The 14,871-nt window shown below is 37.9% G+C and overlaps 1 protein-coding gene across 1 annotated transcript in view; it reads left to right on the top strand.

Moving 5' to 3' along the window:
• The window catches only part of LIN28B (lin-28 homolog B (C. elegans)), an 84,044-nt gene that overhangs the window by 455 nt on the left and 68,718 nt on the right, over positions 1-14,871 (top strand). The window contains 1 exon segment of the mRNA XM_009327929.1: positions 16-177. Within this exon segment, the coding sequence (XP_009326204.1) occupies positions 16-177 (162 nt within the window).

Below are 14,871 nucleotides of genomic sequence, written 5' to 3'. Positions count from 1 at the left end.
AAAGGTGGAGACGAGCCCGGGAAGTTGCCGGAGCAGGAAGAAGAGGAGGAATCCCAGGTTTTGCACGGAACCGGCCATTGCAAATGGTTCAATGTGAGAATGGGATTCGGGTTCATCTCCATGAGCAACCGAGAGGGAAGCCCCTTGGAGTCTCCAGTTGATGTCTTTGTACACCAAGTAAGACCCATTTTTGTCTTCCATCTCAGCCTGCCACATTTGGTTGAGCTCAGTGGGACTCCGGTTTCATGTGAAGAGAAGTAACCTATTTTTCCTAGGTATTTAGGTACATCTGTAATTAAAAAGTTGTCTTAGGTAGTGGTTTTGTTGGCAGCGTACAATTTGAGTAAATAAGGTTGTTAGATTGTGCATAGTCTCTGTGGCCGGAGATAAGTGCAAAGGGATAATGTTGTTTCTTCGTATCTTCCTCCTTGGTTAGAAACTTCTCCTGTGCTTTTTATTTATTTTCAAATGCCACGCTTTTCTTTTCAACAAGGTTTATCATTTGTCACCAGACTGATCGGGAGCAGATATGCCTTTCCTTGGAAACTGATTAAAATTAAGCTCGGAAAAGGATAAATAAATGTCGGTTTTCATTCAGATAACATTTGAATACAATTTTAAACACTTTTCTTGTGAACCTCGAATTGCTTTTTAAAAGCTCATCTGAGATTAGTTAGTGAAATTAAGACATAATTATAGTGTTATTTTGCAGTAATTCAGACCTGAGAGCGTCCCTATGGTGATACACTGAAGCGTGCATGTGGTTTGGTTGGTTGATTTTTAAATATTCCTTCCTAGAAAAAAAATGTAACGATTAAGGAATCAGACCAAAAGCAGCGTCTCTGTAAGGCTGTTTGGGAGAGAAGGGGCGTGTGGCCGTTGTTTTTATTTTTAAGCACAGCAGCGTGAACGGTGTTCACATTTTGAACGTGGAAGCTGGTATGAATGCCTTTACGCAAAGGAGTTTCAGATGCAAGATTCGTACAAAATGATAAAGTTAAGGGAACTTTTCCCAAGGTCTGTAGCGTGGTTTGTGAAGAAGGAGCATGTGTAGACCTTCCCTGGCCCTTCCGTTAGTCTCCAGTTGCAACAACGCTATTTTGAATTTCACCCGTCTTCTCTGTGATCAGAGAACAGAAGAGCGCTATCAGGTAAAGAGACCATTTTGGGTTTGGCTAGGGCCATGTTAGGAAGGGAAAAAGGCATCTTAACTTTTTACGTGGTTGTCCATTTTCTATGACGTTTGCAGTGACGGTGCAGGGGGGTGTTCCATGATTATATAGTGATTCCCTTTTAATGTTCCATCTGATGGCCCGGCCATATTTTGTGGTAACTTTCAGCAGGCTTTTTCAAAGAATACACCTCTCATTAGGCTAATGAAAAAGTGACTGAAACTTAGAAAGAGTGCTGCTGCTGTGGCATGTTGCCTTGCTCCGTGCGGTGGTGGAGTGGATTTCTCATCTTGCTGCTTTACGTACCCTATGCCTAAGGACCTGCACATCAGTATTAGCTGTTTGCATTTGGAATTATGTACGAAGTGTAGAATCCAATAGTGAACTTATTAAATTCTTACACTTCCTGCTTTGTACTGGCATATGAGGTGCCCCCCTCTTTGCTGCTGCTTTTTCTTTTTAGAACTGGATGAATGAAATACTTACCAAAGAAGGAGCAGTCTTTCTCCTGTTTTTCCCCCTTTCTTCCCTTCTTTGTACCTTTTTAAGTCGTGAAATTGCTCTTTACAGTTCTATAAATTTACTTTATAGATTTAAAATAACCCTTTTTCTTAATCTAATTTTGTGTTAATACATGTCATTCTTTTTGCTTCTCAAATAATAGAAGGCAAACATTTGAAGCATAGCAGTGTTGTTAATAAAAAAACGCATTTGGAAACAAAGATATTCTTAGAGCTCTGGAAATAGAGAAGTGTTGAACTGCATGATAACGTGATACATTTAAGTAATACTAGACAAGGTGTGCTGTTCTGTAATGGAAAGTAATTATGGAAAATAATAAAAAAGTATGTGGTAAATTTGGAAGTCGCTATTCAGTGTGTCCCCCTAAAGGAGGAGACAAGAAGGAAATGTTAAACATGTTTGTTTACACTGTAATAATCTACAATTTATCGATATCCTTAGGTTTGTAAGACATATCACACTGTAAAACGCAGTGAAAAATAGCATGTTTCATTGCACATAAACTGTGTGCCTCAGTCATTTTGAGTATTACTTAGATATGTGTCTTACTGAGTGAATTTGTTAGTATTCTGCAGTGGATTGCTCTTACAACAAAGAAAATACGTTTTTCGCCTTTTTCTTTCTGATGAAATCTAGGATATACATAAACTTCATGGTGACCTGAATCTTCCTTCCATCAGTCAAAAGTAGAATATTTCTGTTTAATGTAATGGGGAGAAGCAGTATCTATTTTGTTTCAGAGTACATTTTAGATAATTTATATTGCTATATAGAATGCTTTGTGTTAGCTGACTAGCTGACCAGTGGTAACAGTAGCAGCCAGAGCATAAAAATATCTTCAAATCAGTAATGTTATTTAACAGTGCTGCTTGTACAACAGGGTCTGTTGCCTGAACAGTGATTGGACCCTGTTCCTGTTAGTTTTGTTAATTTGAAAAATTTAGTCATGTGAAAAGGCCTTTTCAAGGCAAAGATGTTAGTTTACTAACCTGTTGAAACAAAATATTGCTGTTCAAAACTGCTTTGAAAACACTTCATCATTTATTTAAGTGTGTGCACATAGTGTTGCATGCATTCACTTGTTCTGCAATGTTTGTAGCTACTACTATCGTTTTATGGAATCAGACAGTCTAAGCAGAGGGAAGAAGCTTCTATCTTACTTAGTCCAAGTCCTGTCAAAGCTAGCTTGAACCCTGCAACAGTATTTTTACTGCCTTATCTTACCTTTTCTTGGTGAAGTTATGCCCCGTTTATGAGACCTTCCTATGAGCAAAAACTTCCTGATGTCAAGTCAAAATTCCTGTAATAGTTTAAGCCCATTATACCTAGACTTTTGAGCTTGCAATAAATAATTTTGCTTTCTTCTTGGAGTTCCCCCTTGGTTGTGTGCAGATTATAGCCATGTTCTTCTAAAGTCAGTGCTTCACTAATTGTGTATATTGATATATTTTTAGAGGATGATGCTTTTGTTTGGACTTCTCTACCCCTTCACCCAATGAAAGTTCTGTTCATGAAACAGCTGCAGTATTGAGTTTTTAACTCTACCTTTTAAGTCCTTCCTTCGGCACTAATTTTGATTGACCTTCTCTGAACTACCTTCAGGTTGTTGTTACCCTTCTGGTAATGAGGTACCTAGAGCTAGATGCATTATTTAAGGTAGAAACACGTCAGCCATTATGTATGTGCATCTGTGTGTGTGTGCAACGTAAATAGGGCACACTTAAAAAACTTCTACGCTCTTGTCCTTTTTTAGCTTTATTCTGATACAGCTTGTATCTTTAAGTCATGTGTTTGAGTCATTCAGTGTCATATAAAAATTACAAGTCCTAAAAACTTTAGTTTTTCGAAGACAAGCCATGTCCAATGCAGCAATGTGCCTAGTCCACTGTGTTTCTTTTACAAAAAAATGAATAGTAGCAATGTTAGTCCTGTGTAATTCTGTTAAATCCAAGGAATGTGCACCTTACTGGATTTGGCTCAGTATCATCATTTGCACTTCTAATAGGTTAGCATGGAATGAATAATATAGCTTGCTTCTCTTCTATGATGTGAATTCTGCACATAGTTATGTATGAACAGCTCTTGTTAAATTTTAGAAAAAGATGTATTTGTCAAAGGGTAAAACAGACTGGAGAGGTGAAGTGAGTGAAACCTTTTGTGATGCTCATGAAAAAAGGTCTTCATTGCTAAGAAGAGCTCAAGCTTTCATAAAATCAGAGAAGAGGATGTTGTTTGTTAAAATCTTTTTGCATGTTCAAAATTGTCTACACAACTTAGATATGTACAACTTTTTTGGATGCTGGCAGTTAAGGCAAAAATGCTGCAGATTCTTCTTTGCACACATTTTGTATGGACTATGTTAGAAACATGTCTATTTTCCTTTGCTTAGCATGAAGCCCAGATCTTAAAGATGATAATGAAGGGTAGGATGCTGGATGTAGATGCAATTAAATACTTGTTTGTGAATATCAAGGGTTATAATTTTACGTTCTGTTTCTGAGTAGTAGATGAGATGGATTGTTCAGTTTAGAAGATGTTTGTTGGGACCTGACTCTGTAGTCCAAAATTCTTACTGTGTTAAGGGATTGATACAGGATTTCTGAACTGGGACCTTAAACATGATCCTTCTTTGGGATCCTCCTTTATGAGATGGGGAGAGGAAGGAAGGGAGGAGCAGCATGCAGGAGTTGGTGTATTTTGTTTTCTTATTAAAAGGAACATTGTTGGTTTGAAATTTTTCACTTTCATCTGAACTTTCTTACTGTTGCTGCAAGTTACTGTTATTACAAGATTTGATAAAAATGGAAGAGAGCCTTTTTTCTTTCATTGAGTCCTTCTACACTGTGCTGTTGTTTGTATATTATAAATTTTGCTCTTATTGTTGCAAGTACCAATAACAAACGAAGGAGGGAAAATTCCTGAGACTATTCAGGATGATATACTATGATTGTAAACAGAAGAATAAATAGAAAATTAGACATGTAAGCAGCATCTGAAAAGTCTTTTCCCTTAATTTGACCAACCATCCTTTTTGATGATGAATCAGATGCCTATTCTTTAAATTCCCAGTATTTCAGCCACAGTTGAACTACTTTTTCTAAGATGAAGTTTGGCATGGCATGATACACTGAATGCTGACTTTCTAGTATTGTGACACATGATCCTGTGCTTTTGCAAGGATGCATTCATTCATCTAGCACACCTTTTCCATTTCTGCGTTATTAGGAGCCTGTAAAAAGCTATTTAATTGCTCAGGATAACTGGAAGTTCTGGGCAAGCAAGTGGGATCAATATTACATTGCTCCTTATTGTTAAACATGACATAGCAATGCCCCTTTGAAGTACAGAAGTCTCCATGCAGAGTATGCTGTTACAAACTTGTCATCTTTGACTTCTGCTAGGGACCAGGCAAGCCCAGTCCTAATCAAAACAAAAGTGGCTAGCAGGATTTAGAGAGGGAAGCTGAGGAAGGAAGCGAAAGGGGAGTAAACGTGTGTCTGCAGTGAGCATGTGTATCAGAGATCCGGCAGAGATCAGACCTACACTAAAGATGTGGGTGTCAACGTCTGCTCAGCAGCCTCAACGCGTGTAGAATCTGTAATGGGCAACTGTTGGAGATCCAGAGCCAAGGAGCCAAGCTTTGGCACTCACCAGCTGTGTTGGAGCATACAGAGAAAATTGACTTTAAATTTTGGGGACCGTGGATTTGTGGTGTGGAGCGGTACAGCCTTGTTAGGGTTATTTATTTATTTATTTATTTAGGCTACTGAATTTTTTAAATTATTATTTATTTATTTTGGCTACTAATTGGGCACAGTCCTACGTTTCAAGTCTTACCTATGGACGATGCATAGCTGGCAAAATACTTCACTGAGAGCTTGATCATTTAAGATGGTTGTCTGAAGAAACTTGTCATTTGGTATTTAAGTTATGGAGCCACCATCTGTGGAAATACCTTCCAGATTTCATCTATTTACATCTAACCCCAACATTACAGTCCAATTTTATCGATAGACGTATGTAGTATTTAAGTGAATGGCAAGTCCCGTTAAACCTAAATGGTGTTGAATCAGATCAGATTTTGCTGAAGAAGTTTAAACATTAAATGTTGACAAGCAAAAATCACAAGTGGCCCAAAGACAGAGGCCTGCAATGGGACTGTTTTGCCTTAAGAGAGATTTCCCTCTTTGGCAGAGCAGTAAGTACACCCTTTCCAGAGTGTGCTATCCTCCTTTTCTCCAAGACTGAGGAAGTTGTGCACAGGGGTTGGGATACTGGAAGGAAGAGGATATTTTGTCTGGGGCACAAACATAAGATATCAAAGCAGATATATGAACCGAAGCTAAAAGGAAATGAATTGTCAAATTGGGAAAAATGTTGTTATTGTTGCTTGTCCTGGTTTGCGACTACATTACTGAAGTAGTAAGTGTATCTAGACCCATCCAGAGTTTTGTTTTAGACTCTTTAAAAAGTATACTCCCATGTAAATATTCTTTAATGCATCCTCCTGATGTAACCCATCTCAGTAAAGGCCTGTCATCTTTCCCCACTAATTATTAACAGAAGCAAAATTAGGCCCATCAGTTTCTACAAAGGTGTATAAAAGTGACCGTAAAGGTATAGTTTAAGTAAGATCCTAGGAACTGGAGGGTAAAGACTGTTTATGATGTTTCTTAAATGAACATGAAGAAATAAGGGCATACTGTTTACATTTTTCATTCCCTGTATTTAAGGGTGCTTTTTTCCCCCTTTTTGTTAAATCAGCTGAAAGTTATCATGACTGATAGAAAGGTATTTTGTGATACTTAGCTCTTTCTAAGGGAGAGTACTCAGGACAGGTCTAGACTAGCTTTTGCTTGCTGGATATCAGTGGTGAAAGCAGTGAATCCTTAAATTGCTTTTATATCAGCAGAGTATCAGTAAACACCTCTGCATGGAAGGTGAGGAAGTGCTTCTGATTGCTCGAGCATATTTAGTTGGAGAAATTGGTGTCCTGGCCTTTCCTCAGATTATTCTGGCTGGCCCTGACTTAAAATGGGGGGTTAACTCCTTGGGAGATGGCTAGAGGGAATTCCAGATCCCCGCTCCAGAGATGGCTCAGCTGCTTGCGGAGCAGCTGTGGAAACTGCTGCAAGTTTTACAGTCCGCTGTATTAAGGAAAACTGGCACTGATTTTCATTTTTTTCCTAACATGCAAAGCTGTAACATGCAGCAGGTCAGCAGCTGCTCCGCAAGCAGCTGAGTTGGCTTTGCAGTAGCAGTGTGGTGAACAGGTGGAGGTCGAAACTCCTACAGCCACCCTTCTTAGTGGGAGTCCTACGGCCGAGATTCTACTTTTACATTTGGCAGCAGTGCTGCTGCTTAAGTAAGCTTCAAGAGCTTTTATAGCACTCTCCCTGTTGGGCTAGCATAAGTGCTTGTGAAGCTGCATGGCAAACCCAGCTGGGGAAGCTTTAGTTTTCATATCTGATTTTTATCATTTTTCATGTCAGAGAAACCCACGATCCCCACAAATAAGGGTGGGCAGTGTTGGCACCATGGAAGGGCGGCCAAGGATGCAAACAGGCAGCTGCCAGGGTGAGGTGAAGGTATAGGAGGAAAGAGAGCTGGAAGCTACTGTTGCAGAAATGGGAATGAAACTGCAGTCTCCTCTGGTGCAAAATAGAATACTGGTGTAACCTTCAGCTGGGGATGGAGAGACAACGAAAGTGTTTTCACAAAAAGAAAGACTTTTCAAGAAAAAGGGCACTTGTGGGTATTGGAATGAGTACAAGCATCTGAGCTCTCCTTGGAAGTGGAATGTTTCAGGAATCTTTTTTTGGGTCACACTTCAGTTCAATCTTGTACGTTTCTACTTTTTTCTTTTTTCTTGTTTTATTGATAACAATTAAGCTGTGGCATTGAAATATATTGAATTGCAGTTTTAAAACAGTACTATTTATAAAACAAAACCAAAAAAATTAGGAGGAATTTTTGATTCATGAAAATAATGTGTGTTTCTTACTTCTACAGAACAGAAGTAAGTATATTTACAGGGCATGTTCATAATAATTTGGATATATCTTTTTAGCAGATAGGTGAGAGCTTAGTGAAATTAGTTGATAATCTGAAAAGTATCGCCCCCTAATTATTCCATATGTATAACTTTGAAAATTAAATACATCAATACATTTGAAAAGTTATTTGTCTGAGAGTATGTAGAATATCCTTGTTCTGTTATCAGTGCAGGAGCCAAGAAAACCACACAGATACTTTCAATTCCAAAGTTCTAATCTAGTGCTAGAATTACATTTTTTGGAAGGAGGGAGGCTGAGAGGTTTGGTTTGGTTTGGTTTGGTTTTTTTAGCATCATAGGTTAGTATTTTCACCTGTTAAAATTGTTTAACAGGTAAAATCTGAGTGAATGCATGTGTAATCAATATTTGGAGTGTATGAATTTGTCTACAAAATAGAAGTAAAATTCCATGACTACTACAGATCTTATGATGCTCTGTTAGAAAACACTAATGTTGTTATTACATTTGTAAATGTATACTTCTCATGAACATAGCTGATAGTGGCTTTCCCATCAAAGATAATCTGTTCCCAGAGAGGCCCTCTTCTAATTAGTCATGGTAATTTATAGGTACGCAGCGTTGAGGGATATTTTTTTTTTCTAGATTGCTTTTATTGTAGTGCCACTTGAGGCTAATTTAACATTTGTGTTATAACTTTCTTTGTTTATGTTCATATAAATACACGCACCAAAATAATCCCGAGGCTGAAACTGAGAGTAAAAGTGGTAGCCCTTATGTACTTTAAGTAGACTAGAATAAGCATGAACTTGTATTTTTTCAAAGTACAGGTGTCTTTAAAATCTCTTAATAGTGCACGTGTGCTATAATTTAAAAAATGCTTTATTTCATTTTACAACTGTGTTTTGCAAGCTAGTAATCAAAATCTTGGTCGGTTTTATGGGCTATTTGTAATAACACAATCTTAGTGGAAATACAGGGTTTTAAAAAGCCTCTGCTGACCATGTGTAGTAATTTCTGTATATTCTTAGATTCATTATATTGGAAATACAAGAAATACGTAGAAGTTTTAATCTAGAATGTACCTAATAGACCCAAGCTGACTTCTGTAGACTGTCGATTAGACCCCCAACTACTCCCTGTATTTAACAGATCTATACATTGCCATCTTACCCTGTTGAATTACCTGGCCTAAGACAGGTAGATTGCACATTTTGGGAATTAGCCACTGTTGGCACTAAAGTGGAATAAGATCAAAGAATTATTCACAAACCTGTTTGCTACCCTCTCCCCCAGATATTAAAAACAATAGTACATCAGGTGAATGGAAACTTGAGAATTATTTCAACAGTAAACAAAAACTTATCCTTAACATAATGAAACCATGACATCCCTTCTTTTCTTGTGGATAGTACAGACCTGATGGGCCAAATTCAGCTCAATCTTCTCATGTAAAGTGGTCCCACTGACCTGTGAAACTCGTTCAATAAACTGGACAGCATTAGGAGTGGATTTTAAGTCTGTTATATGAATGTTCTTACTGGAAGTACGTAGTTCACGTCCTTTGGTTTTTATAAGTGTGCTTTTTGTGCTCAAAAACTTGAAGGCCGTATTATGATCTGATTTGTTCCCTGTACAGTACCTAAAATGTAGAGTAGTAGACTAGGGTTTGGGTCAGTGCTGCTTAATTAAAGTTAACTTAAAATGATACAACTTAACGTGATGTGTATGCATGAAGTTGACATTTATGTAACTTGTATATACTTTTCACAATACGCTACTTTTTTTGTACTGTGAATGTATAATATTTAATGTCTCACCTAAATTCACCTGACCACTAATCTGCTAGGCTGCTTTGATGCAAAGCTCTCGGGCTGATAATGTTGTGGGTTTTTTCATCTTCCTGTTGAAAAATTGCTCGGTCCCAAATCATTCCCTCACAGGAGGAAAGAGCAGTAGAAGAAGTATGTGAAATGCTCCCAGTGTGAAAAAGACCCCTCACCTTGGGTAGGCGGGCAGGTTCTCTTGAAGGGGAATGAAGTTCACCCTTGCAGTGAAAGCGCCTTGGGATCTTGAACAGCTATTCAGTAATCTAGAGAGAGTTGGGGCCACCTGTACAGGGCCTTTGATTTCTGGCAGGGGTAGTAGGATGTGGTAGGTATCGGGAAAACTTCTGAAAAACTTTGCAACTACAGCATTGTGTATCTGCATTCACAAGGGGAAGGATGGGAACCCTCCTGGTAGAGTCCTTCACGATCTGCCTTTTTCCCAGGCCCCTATGTTAGGGATGTAGAGATGCTACCCAGATACGAGAGGGAGCACTGACTTACGGGGAAGGGCAAGTAGCTGAACCCTCTGTCCAGACAGGAGGAGGTGGACAGTTTACAGATTTGGAGGCATAAAATGGTCCGCAGAAAGTTTCCATTTCGCCACAGTGCTTAATAGCTCTTCACTACAGTGATTAAATTCTCATTTGGCTATGCCAAACCTGCTTTGTTTGTCTGCTTCATTGTTTAGTTTTGGGGGTTTGTGTGTGTGTGTGCGCTAATTAAAAAAAGCATGTTACATTTGTAACAGCTGTTTTACATGAATCAAAATCACATTTGTTTAATGTTTTCGTGTAGCATGTTTTGCAAAAACTGTTTAATGGATGGGAAATGTAGGGTAGAAGTTAACCCTGTAAGTAATGCATGGTTTCTTGTATAGGGGTCTCTGTGGCTATAGCGTGCATGCCGATTTTAACTAACAGGACATTCAGCAGGGCATCCTGTTCATTGTGTGTGATTCTGGTTTAGAAACTATTGCAAACTAGAAACAAAGATAAAAGTAAAATAATTTTTTAAAGTGTTTTTAATTGGCTTCAGGAATTAGTGATAACTGTTAAGGATGGACATTACTTGTAAGGTGATTGATCTGGGTGTGAAGCAGATGCACGACTAAACAATGTCAGAAATTAGTTTCTTTATAGAGAACTTCGCATGTCACCATGGACTTTAAGGGACCAGTCACAAGGGGAGAACTGTGGGATTGAACTGTAGATGATAAGAGAGCAAAAGATTTTAAAGGTGCATTGTCAAAATGAAAACCATATTCAAGATTTTCAGGCAGAAATATAGTACATCTGAAGATAAAATCTTTGCTTAGACTAATTGGAATAGGATTTTGTTAGTGTTAATTCATGCTTTAGCAAACACTTAATGCAGCAGTAAATAACACATCTTCCACTAAGGAGTGCTTCATTCTCCTGGATGATAGTCTCTTATCTACACTAAGAAAGTAGGCTATCAGATTCTCCTCTTAGCAATGCCTTCTTTTCCTCAAGAATTAAAAAAAATCTACTAAACATTCTAAAACCTGATCTATCAGATTTCAAAATGTTTAAAATTATTTAAATTCAAAACATTCTGGTTGAGAAGGTTCCTTTACATTTGATCTATGCCTACATTGTCTTCAGTAGGAATTAGCAAAGACGTTTGTAAAAAATAAAAATGCATTTTCCATTTTATATAATGTCTTCGCATTTAATGACTATGTAACATTTTTGCAAGACAGCAAATACTTTTCAAAATTAATCTGCAGTCTGCTTTGAGCAACAAAATCTCTTTAATAACTTAATTGGTGGATTCGGTTCCCCCAAAGAATTTTTACATTCATCTTCATTAATTTAATTTCATTAAGCAGTTATGTATTTTTTAAAATGGCAGATTATTTTATTTTTGTAATATAGTCGTTTCTTTTTTACTGACAATTATTGATAGTTTATTGGAAAGTGATAGCCCATTCCATGCTTATGTGGGTTTATTGTTAATCTTCTTCACATAGATAGTACTTCTTCCTTGGATGATCATTTCTTTAACTGTTGACAACTGTAAATGGACCAAGATTAGACTAGTAAAATGGCTACAGTTGAAGCACTATCCTTTTGCCAAAGATTAATTATTTTTAGTGTTCATTATTTGATAGTATAATCAATGTTTAACATTTTCTATGATCTACATAGTAATGGGGGGGGGAGTTAATGGGAATCAGTAATTGTTTTTAATCATATATAAAGCAATACTGTGCTTTTATAGCTGTAATTTGTTTTCCTTGTATCCATACGTAATTTAGTATTTATTCCTTATTAATAGTATGTCCGTTACAAGGGAGCTCAACCAGCACTGACCACAATAGCTGTCATGAAATGCACCTATAGTATATTATATTCTCTTGAGAAATATTGGGGCAATTGGCATAAAATGGTTGGTTTTTTTATTATATTTCTGGTTTTAGAATGATGAATATAATCTATTTGTTAAATTCTTAAAAACTGGTAAAACTTAGCTTAGTTTCTGTTTTCTGCCTCCATTTGACGTGCATTTTAAAAGTACACAGTATATTTTAGCTACACTTCAAGGACCAAATGTTATTAAGAGATGAAATGTTGAGCCAGGTGAAATCAGTGAAATAGTCATGAAGAAGTTTCAATAGGTACGCATAATTTCCCTCAGGGATATTTTTCTGAAGGTTTCATTTGGGAGCTTAGATACTTAAAACAGAAAAGTTTGATTAGGTAAATGTAAGGGGTGTTTGTGTGTATAAACTATCATTCAGTGTACTTGTTTTTACTATGTTTGTGAGTGCTTCACAACCTTTCAAATGCCCCCAAAACTAATTATATAACAGTATTATTTGTATGAACTTACCATCTATGAATGTTCATCTAAATTTCTTGCCACACATTCAGCTGTACCATGTACCTTAAGAGAAATGTGACTCCTCTTTATTTACATCTTATGTGGCCGAAAATACTCCATTGGCTTCCTTTGTTCATTTTCACCGGGGTCGTCATTAGTTTAAGTGTAGCTTTGCCATTTTGTGGACAAGTTTGAAATTCCTGGCATTTCAGGTCTGAAAGAGGGCTAACTTGGCAGATAATTATTTACTGATAATATGTAAGAGAATAAAAATGTGTTCCAATCTATGGCTTTCTCCACTTAAGTGAACATGTAGAAAGTTTAGTATGGGGTTTTTTGTTGTTTAATTCCAACGGTTTAACCAAGTTAATCTGAGTTTGTGTATCTTGCTAGCACATTGGTCTTCTGGGCACACTCGCATGTCATTGCCAATTATTTTAAGATGATGGACAAAAAAATTATTTCCTTTTATTAAATCTGTATGGAAGTAAATTATCAAAAAATAAGGGTACATGCTAAATATATGTGAAAGAGTAATCCTTGCTTCCTTTAAAAAATGGTTTGTTGAAAAATACTGATTACATTATTGTAATATAATTTTGACACATTTACTAGACAAAATATTATCTTGCCAAAAACAGATTTTCAGACTTTGAAATGTCCAGTTTCCATGAACTTGACTAATTTTATAAAGAGCTTTCTGATAACAATGTAGCTATTAAAATGTTACCATTTAAAAGCTACATTCAAGCATTGAGAAATTAAGTTAGCAAAATTAATTTAGATATGTAAAAAACCCCACAATGAAATATTAATTATGAAGTAATACAAGATCTCTTAAATACTTGCGTACAAGCCTTGTTTTCATCTTCTACAGTGTTCATGCCTATTTCAGGAAATATGTTTAACAACGTAGGTGGATTTGGATTCTGCTGCACAAAGGAATGGCAGAGACCGATGCTAATTGTCACTGTGGTTTTTATATTCGTCAGTCCCCTTTTGGATCAGTGCATTGCAAATCCATATAATTAGTATCTAGAAGGGGCCAAAAGTAAAGATTCCAGGTCTTCATTTTTCTGCTGGCCGACAAGATTTGCCAGTCGGCTGTTGACTTCTCTGCTGTGCTACAGTTGGCGTGGATGGAGGAAAACCTCTGGTCTTGCAAAGAACGAGCTATGATTTTTCTTCTATAGATGTATTTATTGTATGTTCAGTTGGTAATATTCACGTAGTGCAGGTTGCTTCTAATATAAAAGTTGTCTCGGACTGCTCTGGTAACGAAGGGACTGCAGGATAAATGCTGTTAGTACCTCTTCATTTAAAACACGCAAGAATGGAATCACTGCAAAATTTTTTGTTGTTCTTCTTACGCCTATTTTTATCTAAGATCATCGCTGTGAACATAAACAACAGCAAATCATTACCACTGCAGTGAACAATACCTCTGAAATCCTGTTCTCGGTTACAAATTTATAAAATGTAGATTAACTGATGGGCTGATGTAAAGACGATTCAGTTCTGCTCTTCATGCCAGTGGCAGAACAGGCAGGAAGACTGAGGGGTTTTGTATTTTTAACGTAGCGGTATAAACCCGTAACCGGTTTTAACGCTTAGCTTAAAGAATTTAGGTAGATGAATTTAGGTAGGCGATCAGGTATTTGAAAGTGAAGTATATCGCTGTTTTGGGGTTGGGTTGTGGTTTTTTTTTCAGCAGGCCACGTCCCTGGAAGCGCGGTAACCCGACGGCGCTGGGCTTGATGGCCGCGCCGAGGAGCCGCCCCTTAACGGCGGCCTGCCCCCCTCGGCCGGAGCGGGAGGAATTTGCACCCTCCCGGCTCGGGTTGCAGGCCCTCCGCTCAAACCGGGGAAGCCAGGGTCAGGGCTATTCACTGCCTATCGCTTCCTTGGGCCATTTATAACCCGGTCCTCCCCTGGTAGTTAACTATGGCCCAAGGAAGTGATTGATGCGCAAGATTCAAAGATGTTCGTTTTATTACTTTCTTATACGGTTTAAATTGTTTTTTAAAAGAAAAGTTAATTTAGTATACAGTGCAGAACGGGAGATGCCGGTTAGTATCTTTGAGAATCGAAAAACTGTAGATCAAAAATAGCTATCTGAGGGTCTGCCTTGTTCGAAGGGGCAGTACTTCTGAAGTTAATGGATTTAACTGATCAGCAATACAACACGTACTTGCCATCCGCTGGAAGTGCTAGCGGGGATGATCACCGTTCCCCATGCCGGAGGGCCAACTGACCATCAGCCACAGAGCGAACTCATCTACGGCAAACGCAAATTAAGGAACCGGCAAATAAACAGCAGCGCGTTCGGGCGTACTTCCATTTTTCCCGGAGGTTTGCTGCTATTTATGCCGGCGCTTAGCGCCATGGTAGCATGCGTTTATACGGGGCGCTTTTGAAGACGTAAACACTTTTAAACTGAGCCGGGGTTAAAGCGAGCACCCAGCGCTTTGTTCTTATCGCGGCATC

The sequence above is a fragment of the Pygoscelis adeliae genome, unplaced genomic scaffold, assembly GCF_000699105.1.
Source record: "Pygoscelis adeliae isolate BGI_AS28 unplaced genomic scaffold, ASM69910v1 Scaffold76, whole genome shotgun sequence".
Classification (NCBI taxonomy): Eukaryota; Metazoa; Chordata; class Aves; order Sphenisciformes; family Spheniscidae; genus Pygoscelis; species Pygoscelis adeliae.
This window is presented reverse-complemented; position numbering and strand designations above follow the sequence as displayed.